We start from the raw sequence: 16,038 nt of genomic DNA, 5'->3' as shown, positions 1-16,038 counted from the left end.
GGCGAAAAAGATAATAAACAAGGAAGGCATCCATGTGTATGCCCTGGAGTCGAACTCACAATTTCCGCACGAGAAAAAAAACACAATTAGCATTCGCTTTATAGGCAATCACAGATTCCAGTTACTGTACTTCTACCTGGGCCTATTTATTCAAACATTACGGCGTATTCAATGGCTATAAATGACACAACAAAACGCTGTTTTCAACACACTAGAACATAGTTTTTCAACTTGTGGTAAAACGCCGCTTTTTATGTCCTTCTTGGGACAACACAAGACGACATCAGTTACGTGCTACTTTGAAAAAATGTGCACAAAAAGCGACGTTTCTGTTGGCCCAAACAGGCGTTCTTTACACCGCTTGTCCTGGCTATTTACAATCTTTTTCACTTGTCACAGCATGTGCTTCTCGCGGCGTGGAACTACAGTCTCTTTGCATGCTGCAGTTTTTTTCTATTTTTATTATTTTTCTACATCTGACAAGAGACTTAACCACAAACAACAGAAGCCCAAGACAGCAGAGCGCCGGGAAAATTAAATCTCGATTTTCCCAAAAATGAATCATCTAAAACAACGAATTTGAATAAATCAATTTATCGCCCAGCCCTAGAAATCTGTCAACAGTATCAAGCAAACATTTCTCACTGTTTCATCTAACGTGTGCGTATGAACTGAGACTATAAAACTAACATTACAGTAGAGCTTTATAAGTGAATTTAGCTATTACTTTTGTAAAAAATTAATAAATAATAAAGTTATCAATTGTAATTGTATAAGACATAATTTTTTTAAGTGAGGGTAAAAAGTTCCTTATCCTTTGCCAATGGAAAAAAAAACAATGATCATGTAATGTTAATAAAGTCAAAGTGACTCCCTCTGCGCCATTATTAAATCATTTCAATTATTAAGAGTCTAATGGTCACTGTTCTTCAGTGCTCTTCTTGTGTGTGTGACAGGAACTATTTCACTGGAGAGGTCCCAAAAGTAATTTACCTCTTAGCGTGTCTCCTACAGATCGGCCCAGTGTCCCGACCTGTCAAAATTCAGCGTTGCACCCAGACTGACTGGTATGATCTGTTCTCACAATATGAATCATTTAGCCTGTGGTTAGGAAGGAAATAAATTCAGTCTCCACTTTTACACAACGCTTGTTTGGAGATTTTATTTCCTCACAGATTTAGCTTTCACACGGAGCACATGATAAATCTGGGAACTGAACCATGTGAGTTGTCTCTTCTTTCCATGGCTGGTTGGACTGAAGGGGGTTCAGAATAGAGGCACTACACCTCCACTTGAGACATAAATACAATGGCAGCTGTGTCAGATAGAGACCGAGCCAAAATTTGGCACCCATTTTTGAAAAGGATTCCTTTGTGAGTGTCAAGAGCCAAGTGTATCATTATTTATTTACTTGTGCCATAGCATGCAACGGGCCTTCTGTCTGAGTAAAGAAGATGAATGTGAGAGCGTAAGGAATACCTGGTAGGTTGCAGATCCAGAGTATCGTGCGTCTTTGCTTTCTGTCACAATCCTTTCCTATTTTAAATGTTTTAATACTATAACTAAAGATGCCCATCTAAACGTAGAATAATGGATAAAAAGGTGACGATCCATGAATGTTTCTCAAAGCAGGTCATTTTCCTTGCAAAACAGCTGAGCAGTAAATCTTTTTCCAATTAATTATTTCCAGTTACGGTTTTTGCTACTATCAAAACTCTGTAATTTATTTTTTAAGTGTTATGTTTGAAAAAATGACAAAACCAATTTGTAGGAATAGGTTTGGTCTGCATTGAAATTCTGGTTTTATTACTTTCAAAATGAAAAAAAAGCTACTGTAACCCTTGTGCTATCTTAGACCCCAGCCTTACATTGACATGTTATCCCTACCATGACAAAGGTGGATAAAGGTGGAAAGATTTCATGTAATCCATGGACACCAGTGAAGATCAAAAATCATTGAAGAAAAAAGGTTCAGCGCACTGTCTAGTGGGTCTAGATGACCCAACTCCCAACGTTAAAGTGCCTAGGATAGCACAAGGGTTAAACAGCTGTTGATCAAAGCAAAATGCACTCTGGGTAAAACAAACAGAATTCTCACCCTGCGTTTATGTAAAAGTTTTGTTTCGCTCCGAAAAAAGCCTTTTTAGATATCCCTAAATGTTTTGAGCATAAAGACTTAAGTCCACTACGACAAGTATTAACTATTTAACATTCTTGATAAACATCTGACAAGCAGCAAAATGGTACACTCTGAATTAATGATACCAGAGGGTAATTGAGGAAACAAATCTTCTTCCGACAGTGGCTTCACCAATTATTGTTTGTTTTGACAGATTTCCTGTTAATGACCTTAAATAATTCAAAGTTATCAGAAGTGCATGCAGATGAAGAGACAATGCAAACCTAAACGTGGGAGAACTTTTGAGCCCTACATCCCATTAATTGATATTTCAACAGAAATCACCAGCCTCAGAGCCTTTAGGGAAATACCAAGTTTTATTTTTGCTGTTTTTATTCAAATAACTCCTGCATTTGGCAACAACTCTCTCCATGTCAAGTTTACAAAATAGTCTGTAAACATTAAAGTGCAAAGAATTTGCTCACCTGTTTATGGCACATGTCTTTAAAGGTTCATGCTACAAGCACTCATGTGAGGAGTCCACTCAGTTCCCTTCTCATTTCATCCAAACAAAAACTAATACTATTATTCCAAAACCCAAAATGCCTTTCAGAAGGTTGTTTTCATGATTCATAGTTTCAAATGGGTGACAGGAAGGCAAAGGTTTAAAAAACTGGCTGTTTGAATTTTAAGTCCTGCCTTATATACCCTGTGGCTGTTTGAACAAAGAACAGCATAAGTCAGTTTAACATTGAAATACAAATCAAAAGAAAGAAAATAAAAATGCATCAGAAAACGCCCCCTTACCTGCCTGAAGTGTGTTCAGCGTCTGTGTTTTAGTTCCATTTAGGCTTAATTGGCCCTTTGCTGGTTTTGATTCTTGTTAAGTTCAGTGCATTGCTGACGTCTCAAAGTTTTAAGAATTCCTGATAAAGGCTATGTCCACCAAAAATCAGACGGATGTTTTAGCCTTTTGTTTTTGTGCTATGTCAGGGATTTTTGATTTGAAAAACCAGTATGGTAGACTGCATTAGAAGAATTTTCATTCCTACTACTTACCTCTGAACACAGTCAATGGAGGTACTTTAGTGTCAGCTGGAAGCTACGGCTCAAGCTTGCTCTAAACTGACTAATAATGAAGTAACACAGCAATTAAAATAAATCCCCTTTCTCAAATCTTGTGCAGTCAATCTCATGAGGTTGGATCTCACAAGAGAGCAGATAAATGCCAAATAGAACCGCATTTATAAGAGAATAAAAACTTCTGTGTAAATGTGTGCAACTTATGTGTCAGGCGTGTGTCCCAGAGGCGAGTCCGCTGGGCCCAGCAGCCGGTACTTCTCCTCCAGAGACGGCTCAGTGCTGCTGCCCTGCAGGTGGATTAGTGGCTTGGTCTGCAGCAGAACACAGCCTTGGTTCCTGCGGTTGAAGATATTTATTCTGTTGTCCAACTCAGGACTGGCATTTTCTGAACCAGTAGGACTGGGAAGCTTAAGGTTGACAAGGTTTACTGCCAGGCCCTTTTGAGCAAGGCAAGAATCCTCAGAAAGGGAGGAAAGTAGCTCCTGCATCACTGCTGAGGGGTCCCTGCAGGGGTCCGAGCCTGAGAAGGAAGGTGGGATGCAGCGATGGGAGGTGTAGCTCAGACTGAGGTCCTGAGCGGTGCTGCAGTCCGTCGTTGACGAGCCCGGAGTCTGGTTGATCAAGCTGAGAGGGCGGGCTGTCAGGCTGCCACTGGAGCGGGAAATGCTGGTGGAGGACTCATTTATAACACTGCCCACCCGCTCCACAGCAAGCATCGCATTCGACTGGATGGGGTTCGGACCGGTGGGGAGGTGGATGTCGATCGCCGCAGTGGTGATGACCCGAGTACCCAAACCAGACACTCCTGCATCTAGAGACAAAAAATACAAATTTGCTACAATTATGGTCAAATACTTGGTTTTTCCATCAACAGCCAAAATATGAAATGAAACAAGAAAAATACCAATTTAAAGACCAGTATTGGCAAAATTGTAAAAAACATTTCTAAGTGCAGCAAAAGCACATTCTATACTTTATGTAATAAATACAGGGAAGGTAATTTCACGATAAAAAAATGGACTTTTGCATATTTAATAATAAAGGAATTTATGAAAGAAACTTACCACTGCTTGCCTCACTGTAATATTGACTGATGTAGTTGTTCATGTCGTCACGCACAACTGGATCTAAGTTGGAGATGTTGACTATTAAAACTTTGAGAAAATGTTCTAAAACAATATACCAAAATGCATAGGAATTCATGCTTTTTAACTTGTATTTGTTTCTGTAGCTTTTCTCATAGGATAACTACACTTCAACATAATTTTTAGCTCCTTTTCAAGAATCACAGCACAAATTTGTTCCAATGAAATACATCTCTTGTCTTTACAAGAAAATATCGACAAAAAAGACTTGAGCCCCGGGCCATAATTGCTTTAAAGGCAAGTGATCATACACTCGCAGCCATGCTGCACATTAGCCGCACTTTATTGCACCAGAAATAAACGGGAACGGTGTGGGTGCGGGTTAGAGGGACCAGGAGCTCTTTGTTATGGCTCTGGACTCAATGTGCTTGGAGGGTGACTGCGATCTGCTGTGCTCTTCTGCTCGCTTGATTGGTCTTAAGCTCACCGTCCACTGGCTGATTGCGAGCCCTGAGTACCCTGAGTGCTTGCCCCTCTCTCGTGGGACAAGCAGCAGACTCTGATGGGTAATTTCATTTATTTTTCAGACTAAAATATTAATCCCTGAGCCACCCCTGGAGAGGAAGCATTGCACTCACTAAAACAAGGCTGAGACAATCACTCCGCAATTAATAACACATGAGATGTAAGGTGGGGGGGGGGATGTCCAGCATGTATGAGAGGCTCCCTCCTCTATCTGTGTCACCGAACTTACCAAGCTGTCGCCTCACTGTGGAGGAGGAGAGGTGACACTCGAAGGTCCTTTCAGTTCAACTCTAAATTGTACATTTAATTGTAACAACAGCACTGGCAATGGAAATAGCTCAAAATAACAAACAGAACTACAACAATAAACACAATATTTACAGGATGTTAACAACTTGTAACCTGGATGGCATCTGGTTTACAGATTTGTGAGCACAGCAGCAAACTCTTTGACTGACACTCATTTATTAAGTTAAATAAATGTCCTTCTGTTTTTGTTTAGAGAAATCTGCCATAAATGACCCAAGCCCACAAGTTTGTTGTTTATATTGTCATCAGGCTGTCTCAGAAAGTTATGTTTCTAAAGAGCGCACCAGAAGTCCCTGATAGTTTAATGGTACCCTGCAGGCCCCAACAACTGAAATATTGAGGAGAACCAATGAATTCGACTGGTCCCACACCCTGTGGTCCAATGCTCATCCTAGTGACAATGTTCCTGTAAAAAGCCTCACTTGTTTTGGTGAGCTAAATTTCCCACCATGCCCTTGGGGTGTTTTGTGGCCACCGTGGAGCCTCATGGTGCCCAACTGTGGTTTCCAGGTGGGGAACAGATGTTGACAGGAGCCCTTTTTTTTTTTAAACACGGCCCAATGCACAGAGCACTCTGTACCTGAAATAGGCGGAGTGGCCTGGGTAAGCTGGGCCGGACTCACCATGAGCGGGTCAGTGAGACAGATGGTCAGGGCTTGACAGAAGTCACACAGCCTGATGTGGTATCTGGGAACATGCATGTTTTCTCCAGGATTCATCGTATCCTAAAAGCTTTTTTGCCCCCACATTGATCCCCAGAGCGCCTGCGGTCAGAGGGGTGTTGAGCGTGAGCGTAGAGGGGCTAAGAGCCTGGCCCCAAAGAAGCCGCAGGGTTACTGCTCCAGATTAACTGTACACTGCTCATCTGATGTCACCCTGTCTGAGACTGTTTCCTTCCGCATGACTGCAAGCATGCTTCATACTGCAACCTTTGCTGCTTTCTCAAGCAGAGTTTGCATCAGTCAAATGACCATAATTCTAGTCTATTACTAATAGCTATGAAACCACGTCCCACCTGCACTGACATGCGACTCCCTGGGATTCCTCTGACCACCCTCATCGTCAGACTCCCCCGGTGTCAAACCTTCTACAACGTGAAAGCTCCGGCCTTGCTTGCCCCATACGTGGTGAATCTGCATGGCTGCTTCCCGCTCTGCAGCCAGGTCCAGGTCTTGCTGGGCCAGATGTGCTCTCAGCTGTCTGATCTCAAACTGAAGGTGGTTGGTGAGTATCCATATTTACAAAGAATCCAAAAAGAGAAACAGAGAGGGTCAGAGGTGTTAATGATGGGATCAAAAATAATCATTTAAAAACATGATTGAAGAAACAATAAAATGACAAAAGAGAAGAAATATGGTCAGACCTAAACAAACCGATAATGGCACAGAAATAATACTAACAAATGAGAAAATGTCCACTCAATTACACGATTAACTTAAATTTAAGATGGAAATTTAAATGTGCAGTATTTTTGGGCTTTTGTCGACAAAATTTGGGTATGATGTGTTTGAAAAATATGTGTGATTCTTTGTATTTTCTTTAGTCAAACTGTGATTTGGCCACAAGACCTATAGTTGAGCTTTTGCTGCCCTCTTCTGGTAAATAAATGGATTACAGCATCAAATGTAGATATGCAAAATATAAAACAAGCAATATACTCACATTACCACCAATTATACCAATTTTAACAAGGTGTAATATTAATTTCTGTTCAGAGCATTTGGTCCTTCAAACACAAATAGTATAAATAGATCTATAATCAGTATATATTGAGAAAAAAACTATGTAGTGGCCAAATAGTATGATTATTCTTTGAAAAAACAAAATACCCTTAAAACGATCTTTTAGAGATTTTTTCTCTTTTTTCTTTTTGGTGGTATATGAGGGAAATTTGAAATATGTGACAAAAAGGTCAAAATACAGATTGTAAATAATAAAATTAATGTAAAGAGCAAAATAGTCATCAAAAAGCTTTGGATTAAAAAGAAAAACTTTTCCTCAGAAATGAATTATGTTACATCAACACCCTTATGGTACATTTTTCAGTAGTAAAGAAGCTAGCTGGGATTCTAAATCCTGTGGGACTCACAGCCTGCTCCTGACAGATCTGAGTGAGGCGTTCCAGCTGCTCCTCTCTAACAGCCTTGGTCTTCTCACACTGCTGGATCTCCAATTCCATCTCAACTTTCACCTGCAGTACATACGCTAAAACAGAGAGAAAGGAAGAAAAGCTTCTAATAAAGGAAAATGAACTATAAGCATACAGTGATTTAGCAGAAAAATCCAAAATTGATTATGTATCTCAGGTAGGACTTCTGTGTCAAAGGTCAGTGGAGATAAACCCCCAGTGGTGGACGAAAACAGAACAGTGCTACACCTACAGTGCCACACCTTAAAACCCTAAATATCACAAAAAGATAATTATAAAAAAAAATCCAATATCTAAAAAAAAATGGTTGAATAATGGCTCAGAAACTTAATATTTAGTTGTGATGGCATGCTTTAATAAGAAATTAAAGTCACACATTTGTGCTCCTTGCACAAAGAAAATGTAATATAACGGGTTTTTCAATTTCAATAAAAAACTTTTTGTTTTTTTCTCCTTTGTTAGCTTCTTCCTTTAATGGAAGATACAGTAAAACGTGTGTTAGGACATTTTTAGAATTTGCAAGACTTTGTGCTGTCTTAACCCTTGTGTTATCCTAGGCACTTTAACATTGGGAGTCAGGTCATCTAGACCCACTAGACAGTGCTCTGAACCTTTTTTCTTCAATGATTTGTGATCTTCACTGGTGTCCATGGATTACATGAAATCTTTCCACCTTTATCCACCTTTGTCATGGTAGGGAGAACACGCCAATGCAAGGGTGGGGTCATCCAAGATAGCACAAGGGATAAGTAAGAATAAAGAGCAAACTGCAAGGGCAGAAGCACACCTCATACTAAAAAGGTTAGAAAGTTCCAACAGAAAGTACACCTGGATGTGTACTGAAATTCTTAAATACGGGTTTAAGTTGTAACCAAGCAAAAACATTTTTTTTTATCTTAAAGATAAAACATGACATAGACAAATAAGGCAGATTTAAAGGGAAATGTAAACAGTCTTTAATTTCATTGGAAATGAAAAGTCAAGACTTCAAAATGCTTGATCAAATATCCAGAAACAAATCCATGTGAAGACCCGTGGAGGTGACGCCCCAGACCATGCCATAAAGCATGACTGTATTATGATAGTAGGGACAACCGCATAATCATTATGGATACTTTGAATTTGCTTATACTCTCATCAAAATATGGAGAAAGGAAGGTTTTTTTTCCCTCACCGTCAATGATCCTCTTGACTCTCCAAATCCGTAAGGTGATGATGAGGCTGATGGCGTCCCACGGGCTGCTGGGCCCATTGGCAACTGTAGAGGCCATCATTGGGGCCAGAGACAGCACAATGACAGCTCCATCAAACACCTGAGGGTGTCATGAACACAAGAGCGCACAATGAATCTGAACCAGAAAAGAAGCTTTCATGTGATCCTGCTTTTTAAAACCAGAACTATTGTTTTAAATCAAACATCAGTGGAGCAAGAAGTATTTGTCTGCAAGTTGTCCCAGAAGACAAGATGGGAGAGATCTGTAATGTTCATCATTGGACAACACTGCAGGGCAGCTGTGGTGCAGACGATCATTCCCTGACTGAAGGTCAGGCCACAGGCTCGATTCCCACCCTGCCTGTCCACAGATCAAAGTGTCCTTGGGCAAGACATTGAACCCCACATTGCTCCTGTTGGTCTGGTTTGTAGCCTGTACGGCAGCAGCACCATCAGTGTGGGACTAATGACTGTAAAGAGCTTAGGCCCTAATCAAAGTAGAAAAACGCTATGTGAGGATACATCCAATCCATTGTGGGAGACGTAATGTTACAAAAGGTGATCTCAATACTTTATTTTGGAATCTGGGTTGACAATGACAGAGGTCATCTATGTTGTAGAATGGCTCATGCATCTCAAAAGACGGCAAAAATTGCTAAATGGTAACCTTGAATGTGCTAAAACAATCTTATGGCAGCCTGAAGTATTTAACAAATCAAATAAATCCATTTATGCATTTGACCCATCAGATGGACGCTTTTAGGTTATCGACCTATCGGATGGAGCTCTTTAATGTTAGATAGAAGTTATGTAGACTCTTATTTAAATACTTATTTAAAACTGTTGCAGTCAAATGGAAATTATGTTTTTGCTTGTTTTGATATTTGTTCATGTATCACAAGTTATATCGTCATCGCAATATTGATCACTAATATTGCATATCACAAGTTTTCCTCATATCGTGCAGCCCTATTTAAAATCATGTAATGTGATTTCCTGGATTATTATTACATCCTGTTTCTCACATTTGAAGTCTACGTAGGATGACCACAACAGACCTGTCTCATCTTTTTAAATTGTAGAATCATTTCTTGCCAAATACTTTTTTTGACCCACTCTGTGGTTTTCTTAATAAGAAAGCCTTTTCTTTTGAATGACAAATACAACTGTTTTAGCTACATTTGTACTGACAAAGCCACCCCATTCAAAAACGACTGGAAATTAATGACATACAATCTTTATAATTACATAAAGAATTGATCCAGTACATCATATATGTGAGTAAATTGGTTGGGTTTAGTTTAATAAAGCTTTCTATTCCATTGTGTTTTGATGAACTGCAAACTAAAAAACAAACTACTGTTGCATCTCTGTCTCTTTTTTTTTTTCGGAAGAAGATTGAGCTCAACAAAATGAAGAAATAATAAATTGTAACATAAAAATTATTTAATAAAGTATCACTTTACTATCACTGTGCTAGACTAAACCAATGTCTCTCTGAAAGAACAGACATGGAGTGGCCCAGAGTGATACAAATTTCTCCTTTTTGTTCTATCAAGTGGCTGACTACGCCTCTTCGGACAGCCCCTGTGTGGATCAGTTGTCAGTGTAGTCAAACCCTGCTGCAAATGCAGGCTCTGTAGTGTAATGTGTGTCTGCAGCTGGATGCAGAAAAGCATTAGAGAGGGGTCAGAATGTCAAGCTTTGATCACTAAAAGTTTCAAAATGAACTTTAAAAATACAGTATTTCAGTCTTTTCTACAGCACGATACAACTTTATAATTCTTTTGCAGGTGGTTTTGTTTTATTGTCCTCTTGATTCAAAAAATGTTTTTACATTTTTTTCTGTAAAACTATTCAATCCCACAATCAGAAACTGAAAAAAGTTAATACCAGTGCATGTGAATAGGACATGAAGACAGACTAGTTTCATAAACGTTTGTCGCATCATCACCACTAACCTCAACTTTATTCTCTATGTAGTCCCAGATCCCGAGCACTACAATTCTGAAGACTGTCTAAAAGACACAGATGGAGACAAAAAAAACTGTAAAATAGATCAATGGGGGAGCAATCTCCACTTATTCAATTCAACATTTAGACATTAAAAGTTTTCGCATTACTCAATCATCAAATTATTCTAACATTCAATAAACTTAGAAATAAAGCATTTGGCAACTCAAAATTGATTTCTACCTAAGGATTTAGGTAGAAATCCAAAAATGGACACTTAAAACAGATTTTTCTAACAGATTAAATGTTTATCTGTAGTTGACCACCAAATATTTATTAAAATACACCTTTTAGAAACCACTTGAATTTAAGATTGTTGTAGTGAATGCATAAGAGTGAGAACAAAAACATTTTAGGAACCTATAAGACGGTCAGAAAACTAAGATAAAACGGTATCAAAATAAAGGAAAAAAGGAAGCTACATGGAAGGTACTGCCCATAAAGCAAATCGTTTATCTTCCTCTGTAAAACCAACAGAGACAGTGGGAAGACATGAGGCTGCATGATCTGACGGTGCCAGGTCAGCGCTCTGAACTGATTTATTGATGATGTGACAAAGCAGCAAAGACGCTGAATTAGTTCTGAACTGTGTCGAGTTTTAAAGTCCGCTTGGATTTAAGCAAATGTAGTCAAATCCACAGGATATGAACTTTCTATGCTGGAGTCAAAGGAAACAAGAAAAGAATGAGGTTCACAAAATCTGTTCACCAGTTTTGCTTCTTGGTTGGACAAGAAAGACCAAAGATGTCCAGAGAATGTCAAAGCTCTCTGTGGAGACTTTTCCTCTGTGAGGTGAGTGGGCGAGGAATACTGACAGATCACATCACTGTAACCTCATCCCCAACTGCTTATTAGGCTGGGCTTTAATTATTGTTCCTGCTGCTCACTGCTAATTAGTGTGTAGTGAAGGAAATTAAAGCCAAGGCCAACGGGTTAATTGCTTTGCATTAAAGTGGAAGACTGTGGGTCAAATCAAATCTTCTGTTTTTTTAATTTTAGGAAATCAACAACTGACTCACGTGGTTAGAAAAAAAAAAGATGTGAAAAAAATGAAATAAATAAACATGCTAAAATGATAGTCATGATTGGGGCAAAAATATAGATATGGCTTACCTCTGAAAAGAAGAGTGACAGGATGATAAGGCTGATCCAGTGGATAATGCTGGCAAATTGGAAAGCATTAGAGACTGTGGAGAAAAATGAAAGAAAGAGGTTACTGTAGTGAAGATTTGACAACTTTTTGTAGGAAGAAATAAAACTTAAGGACATACACTGAGAGTAATTTATTTTTAGGTTAAACGTGAGAATTGTGGGATCTCCACTGTGCAAACTTTGGTTTAAAAAATATTTGTAAAAAAATGGAAATCACTTCTTTCTTTTTGACAGACTCAGATATCAAAGAAGTCATGCTGCAAGTTTGAGGGGCTGTAAGCTAGCGATGGAACGTGTAAACCGAGAGCTCTTAGTTATGGGGGATGGGAAGGGGGTGTGTGGTTGCCCCACACCAACCCTCCTGCCCACAACTCGGAGGTGGATTTCTGACGAACTACTGCAGAAACTATGTCCTAGAAAATGACTCACATTTCTTGACTTTGCCCAAAAACAGCATGATCATGATTGCAAGGCCAATGGGAACGCTTTTGAAATAGATAAAAAGAAGATAGGAGTTGGAATTTTAAAATAGTTATTTTTGTTTTGCTTTTGCTCTTTTTTATTTAAAACATGACACTTAAAACACTTCTTTAATTGCTATCACAGCTCAAAGAGACACAAGTAAGAGAAGAGACAGAAAATCCAAATCATTTACATTGTAGAAGTTTGGTGTCAATGAGCAGCTCCAAAGAGAGGAAAAGCACAACCAGGAGGACGCAGGCCACCAGAACACAGTTGAAGCCAGCGCTGAGCAGACAGACTTGCCAGAGAGCCACCCGACGCCCACAGCACGGCTTCAGCCAGTTGGACCTTTGAGAGAATGAAGGAGAAGGATTTGTTTAATATAATTGAAAAAAACCTCTTAAAATGAGGTTTAACTGTAAAACGACAGATTAATATAATTATTAGATAGAAAAGGTTTTTGACACTTGAATTTGTACCTTACAATAAAAACACGTTTGATCATTAATCATGTCAGAACAGATTTTCTTGTTCTTTTCAGAACCCATCCAACGGGACACACTAGTGTATTTGTAGTGCCAAAAACGACCAGGAGGGGGAGTTGTAGTTAACACTTTTGAAAGGTGAACTTTCCCTGGATCCAGTCAAAGAATGGGGCTGATATCTGAGTAAAGGGTGGTCAGAAGATGAGCTGACAGAAACAGGGACTCTTTGTAAACCAGTGATTTGACCATCAGATGCCTGACTGGAATACTGATGCTTCCTTTTCATGTGGACATCAATAGAGTTACTATGGATGATGCTGATTGGAAAGAGAAGCATCGTTTTTTTTTTCTACAAAAATACTTAAAAAGTACAATTTGATATAAAATAAAGGTTTAAAAAAACATTTCAAATTATTTTTATTCATAGTTTTAAGACAGTAGTAAGTTAACATTTGCTACAGAACAAAGAGATCTGTAGAAAACAGCAGAACCCATTGTTAAGGCAACTAAAGTCTGGCAAGTCAGCCAAATGCTATTTAGAAAAATTGAGGTGGTGATAAAGATCAGCAACTACAAAGGCTGACAGCTGGCACTGACAGAAACAATGCCTCTCCCCAGTTCTCCAGCTGGAATGGAAAGTTGGCTCTGCCACTGCCGGTCCCTTCTCTCCATGTACTGGCATGAAGGAGGCAGACTTTGGCAGAATGCTTCCCTCCTCTGATCGGGTTTTCGTTCCTTGCCGTGATGCTAATATGCACTACAATGGTGGCAAAATGGCTTGATTTTTTTTCAGCAATTTCAGATTTACTCTCACCATGAAGTAATTTAAATGACATGTTTTGTAGCTTCAAGACAGAAATACTGAGATGGCACAGAAAACCCAAATCTAAAAAAAAAAAAAAACAACATTCTCTTTGCAACATTTCTAATAAAAAAGAAGTTCAAGGAACAACCAATGAAGTAAACAATATGACTAATCTCCAATTATTTCAAGTTTTCCTTGAAACATTTTCTTTATTATCTCATGCATTTTTTATCAAATTGAAAATACTTTTGTAGCATCTTTGGGCGTCTGCAAGCACGGCTTATTAAAGCTAAAAAAAAATCCAACTAAACTCTAATAAAATAGTTTCTGTACACTTGTTGCTCATGAAAACGAAACAAGAAGTTTATTCATAAAAAACGTACGACAGGAGAATTATTTTGTCATGTTATTCATTTTAGCAGGAAAAAAAACACTACAAACATGGCATTAGGTTCAAAAACACCCTTTTACTTTGTCAAGTAACACACAGAGCCATTTTGGATGCATGTTGACCTACACAGCCTGAATTTATGGTATTACAATGGCAGATAGGCTATTCAATTGTACTCATGTGGGGAACATCCAGTTTGAGTCAGTTTAAAATGATGGACTTTTTTCACAAACACACACCTACCTACACACACACGCGCACACACCCACACACTTCCCTACACACACACATGCACACACACAGGATGGTCTTGTTTTCCTTTAACTCCAGTCTCACTACAACACTAGTCTCTTGTACAGCACGTTTATGTGACCCATAATAAAAGTGTGTCACTCAATTCTGTTGGGTCCTTATGTCAGGCTCCAAGCTTAAACAAACAGTGGAAATGCTGCAACTAAAGTGTCTCAGGGGTTTCTTTTTTTATGTGTCACCTCCTCAGTGTTGCATATTTGCTCAGTCAGTGGAATAGGCCACATGTGTCTTTTTTCATTTGCTTCACATGTGTCCCTCCCTCCCTATTATTTGGGTGAGCAGAGACAAAATTCACCGGCATAACTCTCATAGACAGTAGGACAAAGGAAACTGCTGAAGAAGAAACTGTTTCTTTCTGGGCTCTTTTTTTTTCCTAATACATATCCTCCTATGGTACGATGCTTGTGCAGCTGTAAGGGAAAGCTGCAGCTGAGTGGATCACTCTACCCTGTGACGGAATTCTCTAAGAGAACCATTTGTTCGGGCCTTGCACGGATAAAGCCACAACTATGTAAACAATGTGTGGCTAATCTAATAAAGGCATGGCCATGCTGATAGCAATCATCCCCTTGGCTTTGATTGGGGTGGCACAAGTGTTCAAGCTCCAGATGGTGTGCAATCTGCTTTTCCAGAGTCTCGGAGAGACAATTATCATCATCACACAAAGTATAAACCAGCTCACTTTTTAGAGTAAATTTGGTCTAGTAATGCTTGCCCTTTTTCTTAGCATGTTTGAACTGCACAAATATGAGTGTTTGTTTAAGAGCTGTTTTAGAAAATTTCACATATTTTTTAAAGATCAGATTTCTGAACTAAAATAAAAAATACACTTTAGAACAAAAAAAGCAGTTACTAACTTCGTCACTTTAATCGTGTAAAGGGGTGAAAAGATTAAAAAAGGCAAAATAAAAGAGGACAAAATAATTAAAAGCAAACTAAAGTGAACAGAATTTCAGGAAAACTCTTGTATTTCACATGAAATCAAGTGTTATGTTTAGTAAACATACTGTACCAATAAACTGTAAGAAAATTTGGAAAACTTAATTAAAGACCCACTCAGATGAAAATTGTGTTTTTCATGTTTCTAACATGTTCTTGCTGCATTTTTATGATGATGAATGACATACAATAAGATTAGAATTGTATTTCTGAGTATTTCTTTATTAAATGGTTGAGAATCAGAAGCAAAAAAACATATTTGGGATGTAGAAACTACACAGTACGGGCCAGCAGCTCGCTGCTCTGAGCCCTCAGTAATAGGGAGGGGATGGCGGGGCGGGTTGCTTCACTCAATAGTCCCACTCACAACTCAGAGGCAAATTTGTAATAGAACACTACCATTCTGCAGAAACTATGTTTCAGAAAATGGCATGTGCTTTTTTTGATTTTGGCAAAAAATTGTATCATTATAATTAAAAGACCACAGGGAACGCTTTAACAGCAGATCAAAAGATGATCGGAGTGGAATAAACTTAACCAGGCGCCTTGAAACATATTGTTTTCTATATTTCTGGCATATAGTTTCTGTATCCAGGCAGTAGTTCATTAGACTCTGAGTTGAGGACAGAGTAACCTCACCCCCCTTCCCCTTCTCCATAACTGAACTATCTGTTTACACACTCTCTTGCTAGCTTACAGCCCCTCACAACCCAAACCTTACAGTACTGGTGAAACAAATAAGGTGATCAACATCGGAGCTATCCAGCCGTACAGTTTTTAGCCAGATGCCAGCTCGGACAGGGAAAACCAAGATGTTCTTGGATCTACTTGTCTGCAAGTCGGTACATCAGAATGGAGTGGAGCAGGGAGCTTGTGGCTTGTCATAGTATCTTTTGCATTGCACCGTCAAGCTTTTACATAAGCATTCTTTCGCCTGCTTCTGATTCCAAAGGATTAGAAAATAAATACTCAGTATTGCAATTTTAAACCTAATTT

General features: G+C 38.9%; 1 protein-coding gene across 3 annotated transcripts in view; it reads right to left on the bottom strand.

The window, feature by feature from the left end:
• Nucleotides 1-2,477: 2,477 nt before the first annotated feature.
• LOC101174011 (transmembrane protein 266) overlaps nucleotides 2,478-16,038 on the bottom strand; it is a 35,575-nt gene continuing 22,014 nt past the window's right edge. The window contains exons 3-10 of one of the 3 annotated variants that reach the window (XM_020699890.2): nucleotides 12,304-12,458; nucleotides 11,610-11,683; nucleotides 10,445-10,501; nucleotides 8,445-8,583; nucleotides 7,211-7,326; nucleotides 6,137-6,332; nucleotides 4,267-4,329; nucleotides 2,478-4,013 (exon numbers count right to left, since the gene is read on the bottom strand). In XM_020699890.2, coding sequence (XP_020555549.1) covers nucleotides 3,403-4,013; nucleotides 4,267-4,329; nucleotides 6,137-6,332; nucleotides 7,211-7,326; nucleotides 8,445-8,583; nucleotides 10,445-10,501; nucleotides 11,610-11,683; nucleotides 12,304-12,458 — 1,411 coding nt within the window. In that variant the 3' untranslated portion in view covers nucleotides 2,478-3,402. The remainder of the gene's footprint in view (nucleotides 4,014-4,266; nucleotides 4,330-6,136; nucleotides 6,333-7,210; nucleotides 7,327-8,444; nucleotides 8,584-10,444; nucleotides 10,502-11,609; nucleotides 11,684-12,303; nucleotides 12,459-16,038) is intronic. The other 2 variants (XM_023953572.1, XM_020699894.2) reach the window with 2 other exon arrangements.

This window comes from Oryzias latipes, chromosome 3 (assembly GCF_002234675.1).
Source record: "Oryzias latipes chromosome 3, ASM223467v1".
Classification (NCBI taxonomy): domain Eukaryota; kingdom Metazoa; phylum Chordata; class Actinopteri; order Beloniformes; family Adrianichthyidae; genus Oryzias; species Oryzias latipes.
This window is presented reverse-complemented; position numbering and strand designations above follow the sequence as displayed.